The sequence below is a fragment of the Cricetulus griseus genome, chromosome 3 (assembly GCF_003668045.3).
Source record: "Cricetulus griseus strain 17A/GY chromosome 3, alternate assembly CriGri-PICRH-1.0, whole genome shotgun sequence".
Lineage (NCBI taxonomy): Eukaryota > Metazoa > Chordata > Mammalia > Rodentia > Cricetidae > Cricetulus > Cricetulus griseus.
Window position 1 is genome coordinate 244025980 of NC_048596.1, and position 16701 is coordinate 244042680.

Consider the following 16701-nt stretch of genomic DNA (forward strand, 5'->3'; position numbering starts at 1 on the left):
AGAGCATCCTCTTAGCAGTTTTTTCTTCCTTTTATGCTATATTCTTACAGTAAACTTTGCTTCTAGAGACTCTATACTGACTATTTGTCCCAATTTCACAGCACTAAAAGATGTTTTATCTTCCATAGCATTTCACAGTCTCAGTTTCTGGCAGTGGTTTTATGTCTTAGGGCAAATGTTCTGTGTGATACAAGCTAGCCATTTTTTCCATATTTTCCTAAGCATTTAGTAAAAGGCAATAGAATAGTGACTTTTATTAGAAGCAAATATATCGCTTAGGTACCCTAGAATGCAAAAATAGTTTGTTCATTAAACATTAACACCCTGGAAATGAAATTATTATCAAAGTTTTCCTAGTAGAGGCTGCAATAAATTTCTCCATTTGTAATGGGTGGGTGTGATAATTTCAATAATCTCTAGGTAAATAGATAGTGTTTTGAGAACTGCCAGCCAATGCTTATGATTAGCCTGCAAGGCTTTAATGCTTTCTCTTGTAAAATGTAAACTTAGAAAATTTCAAATGAACTTGAGGTGGGGGGTTACCACCTGATGAAGAGAAAAGTGAATCAAACTATGGGATTTAGAGTGTTTATTATTTCTTATATAGCAAATGTGTGACCATAAGGGAATAGCAGTTAGTTCTGAGTGGTAGAATGCATTTTTTGTTAGTCTTTGTAATTCCCTTTACATTTTTAAACATCTTAAAACATAACATAAATTATGAGTTATGGGTTATTTAAATAATAATGGGGCTAATAATACTTAGCTGTTTTGAACTAGGTACTAATGTTAACTATTGGATGTAATCTAGCTCACCTCATCTTCTCAGTCTTCCCCAGGGATCAGCCATGTGATTATTCAACAGTATTGATTAAGCCACTGAGGCCAAGAGAAAAATCAAATTAACAGTCTTGCCTCCCTGGCTAGCACATACGAGATCACCTGTAGTTTTTATCTCATAGGACTCTAGCCACAAACTTAGGCAGAACAGTGATCATAATAAATAGGCACACAACAAAACTTGAACTGTGATGTTGAGACTTCATCTCATGTGTTTTGATCAAGTTTCAAGAAAAGCCTTGTTTGTAAATTCAGCAAGGCAAAGAGCTATTGTGGCAAAGAAGCAGAAAATATCCCCATATTTTTGTTCAGGAAATGAAAAACACAATTAAATTTTTCTGCTGTATTAGTACTAAGCACCCTGCACCCAGCATTCTGTAGAATAAGCCTACTGAAGCCTTGGGTATCTGGAGGGAGTGACTGTGACTGACAGTGACTTTATGACACTTGTGCATGTACATGAGTGTGTATTGATTGTAAAAACAGAACATAAACCCTGCTTCTTTCCTTTTCCATTCTTCTTAAGTCAACCCCGGATCACTCAAATATGATTATAGTCACCAGTGTTCCACTCTGATTCATTGGCTCAGTCACTTCTGTTCTTTACCCAGCCTTCCCCTTGGGAGGATTGCTTCCTTACATTTCAGATTCTAAACAGAGAATGAATACATCTTTTGTTGGTCAAAAATTTTATTTTAAATACGTGTATATCTGTCCTTACTTGAACCTAAATGAACGACTTTAAATAGCAACATGGCCATTCCTCCACATGGGATACTCCATTAACTATTTAGCTTCAGCAACATAGCTTGTCATTTTTAGGATTTAAATGCTTTTCTATCATTTTGAAAAACAGTACAAACATTTACCTGTTTTATGATTTCTGGATCCTTGACCAGGTAATTTAACCTTTACATATTCTTTTAAAAATCAAATAATGTTCTCATAGCAGCTGCTATCTAATTACCTTGTCAGGTACCAGCATGGAGTGTACTGCTTAGATTATTCAGAGGAGTGAACTAAAGAAGTCCCAGAGTTAAGAACGGCGAGGATGTTCAGAGTTAGCCCACTGCTCATTCTGTGCATGCAGTGATCAAAGACCCATAAGACCCAATAAGGAGAGCATGTATTCTCTTTACAGAATTTGTGTTGAAGTTCAAAGTCCCAGCATCACTCAGTATTCCTTATGCAGGGTTCTCACATGATACAGGATTATAATCAGTATCTTTAGCCCCAGGGTTTTACAATTCAGTAGGTTCCAATGTTTTCTAAATTTATTTCTGGGAGAAGAACTCCGCTAAGGCACTCACAAATCTTTCTCTAGTTTCTACATAGAATAAATTATATTTAACCACAATTTTAATATATAATAAAACCTCTGGAAATTAACATATCAAATTTAGAATGATCTCATCAGCAGCCTGAGGTTCTCAAACATCAGATCATTGATAATTTACAGGCCCAGGTCACAGGATCAATAACTTACCAAATTTAATCTCACCCTCAGAAATGCCATGTCCACAGCTCCTTCTCTTTCCTGGAACTTCACTTGGAAGTCAAGTGGAGTTACCAAAGTATGGACAAGGAGAGGAGAAAGATCTCTTTAGGAAGTCTATGAGAAAGGAGCTAAATCAAGGGACAATAGGACCTAGGAGAGTGTAGTGGGCCTGGATGAAGAAAGAATGTTGGTGAACACACTGGACTCATACCACCCACGCTGTAACATGAAACCCATCTACAGTCTCCCAGCCCCACATGCAGAGCCAGAAGTGCAGTTTGGGAGGTCTTTGATGATCACCAGCATCAGTAGGTGGTGCATAAGGATCTAAGCACTCACATCTAACCTGCAAGAACATCTTATGGGTGTCTGGGTTGATATAGGATTGGTTACTTCCTGCCTCACTCCATGGGGGACTTCTAACACCCCCACCTGAATTCCCTTAGCTAATTATTGCTAACAAGAATTGGGAGTGTGTATGGTCTCATAGGAAATACTGCTATTTCCAACACACTCTTTCTCCCTCTCTGAAATTTGGTGTGTGCATGAGAGGGGGAAAGACAGGGAAAGAGAGAGAGAAGAGGGACAGGGAGAGGGAGAGGGAGGGAGGGAGGCAGAGAGAGAGAGGAAGAGAGAAAGGAAGAGAGAGAGGGAGAGGAGAGAGAGAGAGAGAGAGAGAGAGAGAGAGAGAGAGAGAGAGAGAGAGAGAGAGAGAGAACTAAGTATTCCTGGTGGAGTCTATTTTGATCAAGGCTGACAGTTAATAATGAGCATTAGGCCATTAGTGACCCCATATTTGGCCCAGAATGGAACCTAGAGTCAAGGAAAAGAAGCACAGGACTGCATGCTTGTGTCATTTTCCTCTTGTGATAATAGCCTACACTATCTGCCCAGTCATGCAATTAAAGAAGCACTGTTACTTAATTATCTTCATCAATTATTAGCCAATTTTCTATGCAGTTTTAAGATCCATAGCAACAAGTTTAGTGGAATATTTTCTATTTAAAACATATTAATCAAAAGGAGGATGGTTTAAAAAGAGAAAAATATCCCATTTTATATTTAAAATTAACACAAAAACATGTTAAAATAATTTCACTTCCATATTAGTAATTTGATATAAAATGGTTACAACCTCACTGATACCTTCAACTCAGAAAACAAATCAACCCATTTAGGTTAAAAAGCAATGAATATCTCTGTCAGCTCACTTTAATTATTGTTACGGTCACAAGGAGACAATATAGGAACAAACACAAACTATGAGCCTGTGTTTTGTACTTAGCTGTCAGTGACTTGTAAGGGAGATAAATTTCACATATGTTCCTGAAGTCAGAAATGTTAGTTGAGACACAAGAGATAGCATTGTACATTTAAGATATATTGACATTGTAATGATCATTATTGGTAACCCACTAACTTTACTGACCATTTCCGGGTACTTGATTAATTAGAAATAGAACACATCTGATAATTACCATGCTAGATACTTTATCTTAAATATAAACATTATTAAAATAGTGTAATTTAACTTTAGCACCACTAACTATACTGATGAGGATGGAATATTTTGACTAGGTACAAGGATATTACTATATATAATTAGAAGCAGTATATAGTGTTTTTGTTGTCAGCCAAAACTGAATACAAAGATGAGCAGTTAGAGTGATTCACATGAATTCTGCTTTTCAGTTTAATTCTTGGCACATGTGAGCTATTTCACACTTATATTCAGATATTGGCTTGTGCTGTCCCCTTACTTTAGCATTTTCTTATGAAAACTAGGAAGAAAAACCTAGAGAATTTGATGCTGTCAGTAATTTCTTGAGATAATGAGTCCCTCTGAGAAATGAAGAAAAGGAGTTCCATAGGGGTAGAAACAATGGAAGTCGAAAAATGGTTAGCCAGGAAAAAATTAAAAACTATCTTTGTTTTTATTTTTTCCATTTTACCACTGTTTTTGCTCACATTTTAACAAATTATAACCCATTATAATCTATTACAACCCATAAGTCCTTTAAAATGCATTCAAGTTTATAAGATAGGAATATTATAGTGTGCAAAGCTTGGAATGGAGTAAAATAGAGCCCAAACATAATGTGTTCACATGTTAATGCAATATAATGTGACATCATAGAACACCTCAGAGAAGGGGGCAGAGTCTACGTCAGCATGTTCTCTCTTAAGTGCAGCTGCATCCAGACACATTCTGTTGCGTGGAAACTTCGTCCATTACCACAGGAGCACTGGTGAGCAGAAGACATTACTACTACAACTTTAGTTATGTGTAATCAGAAAAGTCGATGTCAGGGATTCATTAGTTCTCTGAATTTTATTTCTTTAATCTGCCTTTGATGATTTTTGCTTCACTCATACTCCTCAGCTGCTCGGTTCACCTGCCTTTCAGAGCTGGTTCTGTCTTCTCATCTCTGGCTGCAACTCCACTGTTCTAAGTGCTTCTTCACTTAAAAATGAATTTTATTTTTTAATTTTTTGAGAGAGGGTCTCATTCTGTAGTACAGGGTGGCCCTGAACTCATGGCAATCTTCCTGCTTCAGTGTCCTAAGGGATGGGATAACAGGCATGCACACTACAATCGACTTCATTTGTTAATTTTAGTGTCTCGTTGCTTCTAAACATCCTTCCCTTCGCCTCAAAAGGAAATTTTCTAAAACATAAGTATTGTCAGCCCACACATAAAGTCCTGACATGGAAGTCCTTGGCCTAGAAAAAAAATGAATATATTGTTAAATACTGATTTTTACTCAGAGAAAATTCACATTTTCAGCTTTATCTAAGAACTGTGGGGGGGGGGGTGCATGCGTGTGGGATCAAAGTGTTTTGTCCAGCTTTCTTCCTTGTTTCAGACCAGTATCCCAGATGGTCTGGCCCATTTGCTTCCAGAGCTCCCCCTCGCATCTTGCATAGGAACACTGCGATACAGACACACTGCTGCATCTGCACAGGAGCACTGTGATACAGACACACACTGCTGCATCTGCACAGGAACACTGCAATGCAGACACACACTGCTGCATCTGCACAGGAACACTGTGATACAGACACACACTGCTGCATCTGCACAGGAACACTGCGATACAGACACACACTGCTGCATCTGCACAGGAACACTGCAATGCAGACACACACTGCTGCATCTGCACAGGAACACTGCAATGCAGACACACACTGCTGCATCTGCACAGGAGCACTGTGATACAGACACACACTACTGCATCTGCATAGGAACACTTCGATACAGACGCACACTACTGCATCTGCTTTTACATGCGTATCATTTGGGGTCCAAACTCAGGTGCTCGTGCTTTTGTGAAATGCTTTTTTATGCAGAGTCATCTGTCACTCCAGCTTCTAACAATTTTCTCTTTATTTTGTGCATTTGAATCCTTGGAACCCAAGTAAAAAGCTCAGGAGTGGCTCCGTGCACCTGTAACCCCAGTGTTAGAGGGCATGGGGAAGAGATAGGAGAATCCTCAAGGTTTGGTAGCTGGCCTGTCTATAAAAACTTGTGAACTCTAGCTTTATCAGGAGACCCTGCCTCAAGAAAGCAATGCTGAGCAGCAACAGAGAAAGAAACTTAATGTCAAATTCTCCACATGCAAAAGAACAGACTCACATGCACACCCACAAGTACTTCTGCACATACCCAGATGAAAAAGTTACAGTTATCACTAACAAAGAAATGTAAGGTTCATTATCCAGTCATCAGATGAAGATAATTAAGCTGTCTCCATTTCCAAGCTACTATGGATAGAGCGGCAATGAACATGGTTGAACAAATATCTGTGGTATGTGATGTTGAGGCCTTTGGGCATATGCCAAGGAATGGTATAGCTGTGTCATATGAGAAATTTTTCTTTTCTTTTTGAGAATTCTCTGTTCTGATTTTCATTGTGTTGGCACTATTTGCTATCCCACCATCAATAAATGAGGGCTCCCTTTTGCCCATATCCTCACCAGCATTTGTTGTCAGTTATTTTCTTGCTTTTTTCTAATTGCTAAGGATACTGAATACTTTTATGCTATTTCTTAGCCATTTTGTTTCTTCTTTTGAGAATTCTGTTATGATTCAAAGCCCAGGTTTTGAATAGGTCATTTGCTTTTTTGATTGTATTTTGAATTTATATACTGTGGATCTTTGTCTTCTATCAGTAGTACAGCTGGCAAAGATTTCTCTCCCACTCTGTTGGTTTACTGTACACTCAATTGATTATTTCCTTGGCTATTCAAAAGACTTTTCATCTCATGAGGTCCCACTTATCAACTGTTGGCCTTAATTTCTAGGCTAATTTAGGAAACCCTTTCCTCCACTTATATCTTGTAGAGTATAACCTATGTTTTCTTCTAACATTTTCAGTGTTTTAGGTTTCACAGTGGGGTTTTTGATCCATTTGGAGTTGATTTTTGTTCAGGGTAACAGATATGGATCTAATTTCATTCTTCTACATGTAGACATCTAGTTTTCCTAATATCATTTGTTGAAAATGCTGTAATTTCCCCAGTGTATAAAATATATCTGGCATCTTTGTCAAATATCAGATGGCTGTAGTTTTGGGTACTGGGTACTCAATGTTTGAGATTTCTATTTTGCTCCATTAGTCTATATGTCCATGTTTGTGCCAGTACCATAGTGTTTTATTACTATGGCTCTGTGATATATCTTGAAATATAGAACAGTAAACCCCCCAAAATTGTTCTTTTTGATCAGGTTTACTTAGGCTATTCAGGATCTTTTATAGTTCCAGATGAATTTTAGGACAGCCATTTTTTTCTTTTTCTGTGAAGAATGAGGTGTGGATTTTGATTAGGATTGCATTGAATCTGTAGGTTGCTTTTGATAGGATGGTCATTTCACAATTTAATTCTAGTATCCATGACAGGGATGTCTTTCCATTTTCTAGTGACTTCCTCAATCTCTTTCTTCAGAGATTTGAAGTTTTCATTTCTGAGATCTTTACCCACTTGGTTAGGCTGCTCCCAGATGGAACTTGAAAATATATTAAGTAAGGTGGTCCAGACCCAGAAAAACAATCCCATATTCTCTGTCATCTGTGATTTCAGATGAGAGAGATGTAAGTATATAGCCTTGAGTAACTGCAGGAAACAGGGAAGTTAAAAGGTAACACAATGGAGGGGGAGCAGGCAGCAGGGAGGAGAATGAATACTAGACAGGGGAATAGCAGGGTACAAGTGATATGAAGGGGAAATGGGAAACCCAGGGTCTAGGGATTTAACAGTGGGATGTGATTACAGAAGGTGAAGGAAGGAAACGGGGGAAATAATACTAAAAATATTTGAAAATCCATAAAATCATATTTTATTTACCTAAAATTGCGTACAATACATACAAATGTATGATGTATGTGTTTGCAAATACATATATAGGTTAAATGAAATTATACAATTAAGGCTGACAATGCTCCCTCCAAGAGCTAAAGCTAACAAAATACTCAGTACATGCATGATAACCCCCTTTTAAGTTGTTGGTTAAGGGAGTTTTTTTTTATTTTATTTATTTATTTTTTACTATTATATGGAGGCTATTTTTTTAATTTATTTATTAGTTCTAGTTAGGGAACAAGCTTGTTTCACATGTAAGTCCCTTCTCCCTCTCCCTCCCCTCACCCCCATCCCTCCTCCCCCACCCCCAACCTACCCCACACTCCATCCACCCACCACTCCCCAGGCAGGGTAGGGCCCTCAACCGGAGCTCTGCAAAGTCCACCAAATCTTCCTGTGCTGGTCCTGAGCCCTTCCCCATGTGTCCAGGGCCAGAGTGTATCCCTTCACGTGGGATGGGCTATCAAAGTCCCTTCTTGCACCAGGGAAAAATACTAATCCACCACCAGAGGCTCCCTGGAATGCAGAGGCCTCCTTATTGACATCCATGTTCAGGGGTCTGGATCAGTCTTGTACTGGCCTCCCAGACAGCATCTGGGGTCCATGTGCTCTCCCTTGTTCAGGCCAACTGTTCCTGTGGGTTTCTCCAGTTGGTTAAGGGAGTTAAGAAGTTCAATACAGAATATTCCTGTTGCCTTCTGCTACTTCTCAGAGCTTGAAGGTAAATCCCTATTGCTGAAGATTCCATGCCCTTCAGGCACAGAACTCAGAGGATCTGAGTTGGCTCTGATCTGGAAGCCACCTCCCTGTGGACTAGCATTCCTATTGCTGGGAGAAGTTATGCAAGGTCCCAAGAAAGGAAAGCAACCAATATTCCCACCCAGATGTGAAGCCTATAAATCATAACGATCGCTAGCATTGTAAGACCTCACTAAGTTATGATAGTGGCACTTATGTCTTGGTGGTAACACACACCTGTAGGGGACAATGTAAGCTATGCCTGCTAGAAGCTGGCTACAGGTGTGCCTGGCCACGCCTGTCAGGGCATGGTCAAGGTGAGATCAGTTTGACTCGTGATAGGGTTTAAGGGGCTGCAAGACACATGGGAGCCCCTTCTCTTTGGCCTCCCTGCCTTGCTGCCCCTGGCACAATCTGGCTTGCGTTTGGCTGGTATTTTTCTAATAAAGGATATCTTTATCCCAAGCTCCTTTTGTTTCTTAATATCTGGTGCCTAACGTGGGGCTGTCTTTCACTTTACAGAATTTGGAAATTTGAAATATGTGCATCATACTACAGACACATTCTCAGGGTTCCAATGGGCTACTGCTCTCAACTCTGAAAAAGCTGAGACTTTTACTACACACCTGCTAGAAGTGATGGCAGTTACAGGTACACCTGAACAGATTAAAAACTGACAATGCTCCAGCATATGTCTCCACAAAAATGCAACAGTTTTTCAAATATTATAACATAAAGCATGTTATACCATACAATCCTACAGGACAAGCAATGGTTGAGAGATCTAATAGAACACTTAAAGGAGATGCTCCATAGACAGGCTATGGAGCCTGGTAAGGGAAGACAACCCCCCCCCAAACATAGATTGCATAATGCTTTATTGACACTAAACTTTCTTAATGCCAATGACAAAGGACAAACAGCTGCAGAAAGACACTGGACTATGGAAAAAACTGCTGAACTGAATCAGCCAGTATACTTCAAAGATGTACTAACTTTTATATGGAAAGCTGGATATATGTTACATTGGGGTAGGAGTTTTGCATTTGTTTCCACAGGAGAAGAAAAACTTTGGATACAATCGAAGTTGATCAAGATTCAAGTTGAAAAAGACAAACCTCTCAACAAGGACAAATGACAGGCACTTTAGTAAGATATATCTCATAAACTAAATAAAAACCTCCCAAAGGAAAGGGAAATGTCTTGCTTCTATTTTCACAGGAAAACTCATCTCCAGAAGTCCAAGAACACTACATGGGTAGATGCTTAAGGCGAGAAGGTAGCTATAACCATCAAACAAAAGGAACATGCCATATGGTAAACTTTACAGCTGTCTCTCAAATAACTCTATTTCTCTTTATTTTCCTAGTCCCCATTCAATGAAATCAATGCTGGATTTAGAGTTGAATTTGGCTTTCCTGCACTAAAATCCAAGTACGTTGTTTAACTAAACTTTAGAGTTTCTGTATTATATCAAAAAGCCAATTGATATAATACAGAATGAGAGAAGAATTTGGGGACTGTCTTTGTCTTTCTTTGCTCTTTCCTTCAAGGTATACACTGTCTCATAATCATTATTTTTCCACGGTTGCCTTTTCCAGCATGCATACATATACAAGCAAACATTTCTCTGCTAACACTTATGTTTGAGTCCCATGCAACCAATAAAGACCCGCCTGACAGCAATCCCTGGACGCTCCGGAAGGAGATTGGGCCATATCTCCTAGACTGCACTGGATACAACTTATTCCATTTCAACTGATACTCTGACCAGAGCTTCAGGTACAAACTTCAATCAAATTGAGGATTTCAACCTAGATCTTCAATCAAGCAAATCCCATCTAACATGGACTGGATATAATCCATTAGAGACTTTCACTATACTAACATTTTCTTCCCTCAGGACCCCATGAGGCTACCGCTGTCCCATTTCAACAGGAAATAACTTGGAGGATGCTATGCCCCCATCCCCCATTATTGTGTATTAGAGTAATGTAAACCTAATTAGGGATAATTTAACTATTGTTTATGGTTGGGATTGGAAGGAGGTTTCAGGCTTGGACACCTCTTTTCAGATGACTTTAGGGTTTAGCTGATGTAGACATAGTTAGGATATGTCAGGCTGGAGAGATGGCTCAGACGTTAAAGGCTGGGCTCACAACCAAAACTATAAGGATATGTCATAGCAGATTATTGTAAGCCTAGTTAGGGATAACTTACTATTGTTTATGGTTGGGATTGGAAGGAGATGTTCAGGCTTGGACACCTCTTTTCAGATGACTTTAGGGTTTATCTGATGTAGACATAGTTAGGATATGTCATAGCAGATTATTGTATCTTCTTGTATTTCACCTTTATGATTGTTAATTTTGGATACTTTACAGTATTAAGTTTTTATCCTCTTTTAGACTAAAAGGGGAATTGTAGGGGACAATGTAAGTCACTCCTGCTAGAAGCTGGCTACAGGTGTGCCTGACCACGCCTGTCAGGGCATGGTCAAGGTGAGATCAGGATGACTCATGATAGGGTTTTAAGGGGCTGCAAGAAACATGGGAGCCCCTTCTCTTTGGCCTCCCTGCCTTGCTGCCTCTGGCATGATCTGGCTTGCGTTTGGCTGGTATTTTTCTAATAAAGGATATCTTTATCCCAAGCTCCTTTTATCTCTTAATACTCACCTTTTATTTGGACTTAATTCTTACTAAACTGGAGGGAAATCATGCCTGCTACTGCAAACCTAGCCAATGACCCATGGTCAGGAGGTCATGGATCTTTTTTTTTTTTTTTTTTTTTTTTTAGTTCTAGTTAGGGAACAAGCTTGTTTCACATGTAAGTCCCTTCTCCCTCTCCCTCCCCTCACCCCCATCCTCCTCCCCCACCCCCAGCCTACCCCCCACCCCATCCACCCACCACTCCCCAGGCAGGGTAGGGCCCTCAACGGGGGCTCTGCAAAGTCCACCAAATCTTCCTGTGCTGGTCCTGGGCCCTTCCCCATGAGAGGTCATGGACCTTAAAAGAGAATCTACTACTGCCACTTTACCAACCTAACATAATTCCTAACAACATTCTACATGCTTGTCCTTATATCCAGATAAATGTAGCTCTCACCCCTTGTCAAAAGCTTCTCTTTGTAACAGACAGAAACCATTAAAGAAAACCACAACTGTTCAAAATGCAGAGAACAGCTGATCCTGGGATACACAGCCCAATGGTTATATCTACAATACAACTCCTGGAGTTAAGACTCAGGAACATTGATGAAGAAAGGGTGGAAAGACTGTAAGTCAGACTATCAGGATATCAAATGTGAGACTGTGACTCCTAGAAATGACAGGATTGCTCCACCCAGATAACCCCACAATATATCTGAACAAGACCTGAACAAGGACAATACCAATAGACATACTAAAGGGAAAGGGGAAATCTCAGGGGCCCTCCCTCTAAACAAAGAACTACAGGCAAATGAGGAATGCTGAAGAAGGAAAACTAGTTCTTCCCAGGGATCAGTTCCCTAATTCATCATCCAATACAAAATAAGTAGTCAGTCACATCTCTCTATATATCTCAAAGAAAAATAGGCCATAAATTTAAGAGAAGGTGGGGATGGGGACATGGTAAGAGTTGAAAAGATATTAATATGTTTGAGTCTTTAAAAAGAAATAAAGTTGGGTTCAGACCAGGCTGGTAAAACCCACAGAAACAGCTGACCTGAACAAAGGGGAGCTCTTGGTCCCCAGATTGATAGCTCGGAAACCAGCATGGGACTGATCTAGACCCCAGGAACGTGAGTTTCAGTGAGGAGACCTCAAAAATCTGTGGGACCTCCTGTAATAGATCAGTACTTATCCCTAGCATAGGTGTGGACTTTGGGAGCCCATTCCACATAGAGGAATATTCCATGAGCCAAGACACTTGGGGGTGTGCCTAGGCCCTATCCCAAAGGATATGACAGACTCTGATGACCCCCTATGGAAGGCCTCACCCTCCCTGGAGAGCAGAAAGGATATGTGATAGGTAGGGTCTTATTTGGGGAGGGTTGTAGGGGAGGAGAGGAGGGAGAGGGAACTGAGATTGGCATGTAAAACAATCTTGTTTTTAATTCAAATAAAAAATCTGCAAAAAAAGAAATAAAGTCTTTAAAATATAGGTTGTAAATTTAATACTATAATATAGTATCATCGAGCATTTCCAAATATGTAAAAATGTATATAACAAATTAAGAAAATATTAAAAATGCATAATAGAGCTAAACAGACATTTCTCAAAAGAAGACATAAAAATGGCCAGTAGAATTTGCTAAATGTTACGATCATCAGGGAAATGCAAATCAAAGCCACAGTGAGCAAAGACCAGGTGTTATGAGAAAACGGTAAGACTGCTGAGGGTGTAAGAAAAAATAAAAGCTGTTACAGAACCAAGTTTAAGTAAGAAAGACATTATAGAAAACACTTTGAAGTCCCATAAAGAATAAAAATAAATGGAGCTAACATATGACCCAGAAGTTTCACTACTGGATATTCAACAGAGAGAATAGTCATTTGTACTTCCTTGTTTACTGTAACACTACTTACAATACTTACAATACAAGAGATGAAAGCAGCAGAAATGCTCATCAATGATGAATGCCAAAGAAAACTCAACAGGGCATAGGTGGAGCCCACCTTTAATCTCAGCAGATGTATGAAGATCTCTGAGTTTGAAGCCAGCCTGGTCTACAGAGTGAGTTCCAGGACAGCCAGGGCTACACAGACAAACCCTGTCTTAAGGAAAGAAAAGAAGGGAAAAGAAAAGAAGAGGAAAGAAAAAAGTGGCATAATATATTTCAGTATACAATGGAGTGTCACCCAACCAGGAAAGGAATGAAAGCCTTCTTGTAACAGTTAGAACTGGAGATAGTTATGCTAAGTGAAATGACCCAAACTCCTAAAGACTGGCAGTGCACCACCACCTCGGTTGTGGAATATAAAACACTGGCCTTGAGAAATACAGAGTAGAACATTGGTAACCAAACATGGTAGTGATCAATGGAGGCTAAATTACAGTTAAATAACAGTAAGATGTTTCAGTGTGCTGCTGTACAGTAGAGTGACTGGAGATATTTCATACTGTATATTTTTAAAAGATAGAAGAAAGGTTTTAAAATGTCTTCATCACACATATTTGGGATATGTTCAATCTGATTTATACATTACTCCACATCTATATATATTAAAACATCACATATTACCACATTAACATAAAATTGTATGCTTTTGTACATTGGCTGAAATAAGTTTACTTTGTAAAGTATATTTTTTGTGGATAGCATAGAGTGGGTTCATTGAATGCTATGGCAATCTGGATCCTTTCACTGGACTTTAATAACATAGGGTAAATTTTTGTACAAAAATGGAGTAAAAATATCACACATTTGCACAATAAGATTGTTATTTGTAATATAGATTATGCAGATAAATGAAGTGTTAATGAGACAGTGTACTTGATGTGTTTGTTGAAATTAAATACAAATAGACAAGTTCTACTGCTTCTAAATAATCTTATCACCCATGTGTCAAGTCAACAAAACAAACCAGCACATTGTTACTATCATTATGCCATTCAAGATGAAGTTTTTATGGGATTCATTGTCAATCATATTTCAGTACCTTGTAATGGATAAAATGAAGCAGATGTGTGCATATTGATTTTTGTTAAATTTTACCAACTTATTTCTTGATTTTACCTTTATTCTTATTTCCTATATCTTTAGGATAATTTTTTCTCATGCCATTGTCCTTTTTGTATCATTTATTTTTATGTGTATTGGTGTTTTGCATGCTTAATTATCTATGAACCACCTATGTACCTATTGCCTACAGAGAACAGAAGGTCAGAAGAGGGCATCAGATCTCCTAGAACTGTAGTTATAAATGATTGTGTGCGGTCATGTGGACACTTGGAATTAAAGAGCACTGGTTGCTTTTTGAGAAGACTGGGGTTAAAATCCCACTATCCACATAGTGTCTTATAACTGTCTGTAACTGTGAATCTAGAGGATCAAATGCCTCTTTGAGCCTCATGAATACTGCATGAACATGGTAAATGGACATATATGCAAACACCAGTACACATGAAGAAATTAAATAATATTCTTCAGCACTTTGTTGAGTTTTGATAGCCATGAGGAAGATGTATGAATGATGGTATGTTATACCTCAAGGAAACTAATAAGGATTCAATAAGCATTCTTCTTGCACAAAAAAGTGAATTAAATAAGTGGTGGATATAACTGTATGAGGAACTTTTGAGAAATCACTTGCACTACAAGTTGTGCTTTCATGGTTAAAGGAGAGAAATATATGTACAGGAGAAATTTTTCAAATGCAAAAAAGAAATTGATTCAAATTCTAAAATTCAGCTTTATTATTGTTATTTATTTACTTTTGGTAGATGAGAGAAAAAGTTTAAGAGAAGTAGAAACAACAAAATTAAAGAATTGAAGATTTAATTAAAACTGTAGAAATTGTCATTCTATTTTTTGGTATAGTATTGTTTCTTAAATGGTGTATAATTTTACTCTAGGTCTAATAACTAGGAAATTCTGATTAGGGAGCAGAATGTAGACAGTTTTATAGAAATAGCTAGATCTACAAATGTCTGAGAAAATAGAAGAGTTCTGACTTTTGCATGTAGATGAGATATTCATGTAAATAAAATGAATTATTGGGGGGAAAATCTAAAAGATGTATTTTCGACTGGGAGATGTCAAAGACCCTCACGAAGAACAAAAATGATATAAAGCCTGAAAGTATAAAGATTGTAAGATTAGAAGTTTTGGATGTTCATATAAGGTCACTTCTCAGGGCATGCAAAATTAATGCATATAGGAAGTAGAAAACAATAATATGTTTTTTTTCTTTAAGATTATGAGGAGGATCATTATAATAGTTCCATGGGGCACAAAACAATATAATATATCAGTCCGTAAAACCTTGTATGAATACGGTTATATTTAGTATTCCCTATTTTGTGACCAAGAAGACCCTTGCCATCAACCTCTTAACTGCGCCCTTTACCTCTTTGTTCCTAAGAGTGTAGATGAGGGGGTTCAGCATAGGGGTGATGATCCCATAAAAGAGGGACACCATTTTTCCCCGGTCCTTGGAGGCAGGGGATGGGGGCTGCAGATACATGTAGATGGCAGTACCATAAAAAAGTACCACGACAATTAGGTGGGAGCCACATGTCCCAAATGCCTTTCGCCGACCTTCAGCTGACCTGATTCTCAACACTGCTTGGACAATAAAAGTATATGATATGAGGATGAGAGTCATTGGTATTAAAAGGAAGACAATACTTATGAAAAATTGTTCAGCTTCAATTGCTGTCGTATCCACACAGGACAACTTGAGCAGGGCAGGGATCTCACAGAGAAAATGATCCACTTTATTGTGACCACACCTTGGCATCTGAAGGGTCCACGTGGACTGCAATACTGAGTTGCTAAAGCCGCTGATCCAGCATGCAGCCGCCAACTGGAGGCAGCGCCTTTGGTGCATGATGACTGCATAATAGAGAGGCCTACAGATGGCTACAAACCTGTCAAAGGACATGACGCCCAGGAGAAAACATTCAGTGCAACCCAAGGCCAAGAAAATGAAAAGCTGGGCCACACAGCCACCATAGCTGATCACCTTCTGGGCGCTGCATATGTTGATAAGCATCTGTGGGACTGTGCTCGTGGTGTAGCACAGATCCAGCAGGGACAGGTTAGTGAGGAAAAAGTACATGGGGGTGTGGAGTTTGGAGTCCAGGCGGGACACAAGAATTATCATCATATTCCCAAAGATGGTCAAGATATAGGACACCAGAAACACCACAAAGAGTGGCAGCTCCAGCCATGGCCGATCTGAAAACCCCAAGAGAATGAATTCCTCTGGGATGCTCTCATTGGCCAGATTCATGGTAAATGGTGCAGCCTCTGGGTCCCTGGAACACAAAGGGTTAGTAAGCCGGTGAACATGTTTAGTGGCTGCATCAATTAGTTATGAAGTGATGATGTCAGAGTATTTCATCCATTGACAAACTGATCCTGTTAATAGGAGAAAAGTATTGACAAAAGGTTCAGTGTCAGCCAAACCTTTCAGAGGTGTATAGGGATTCCTAACAGATATTAGCAAAGTGATTTCAAGTTGACAGCACTGTATCAGTTTCTACAGTCACAGAGCTGTTCCTTTGGTTTTTTGCTGTTCAGTAGATGGGTCTTTCTGGGGTCTTTCTACCTGGGT

At 39.0% G+C, this 16701-nt stretch overlaps 1 protein-coding gene across 1 annotated transcript; it reads right to left on the reverse strand.

Annotated features, from left to right (window-relative positions):
• Nucleotides 1–15435: 15435 nt before the first annotated feature.
• LOC100770161 (olfactory receptor 2B2-like) lies at nt 15436–16377 on the reverse strand. The gene has a single exon (XM_027409483.1). The coding sequence runs from the start codon at nt 16375–16377 to the stop codon at nt 15436–15438; it is 942 nt and encodes a 313-aa protein (XP_027265284.1).
• Nucleotides 16378–16701: the final 324 nt, after the last annotated feature.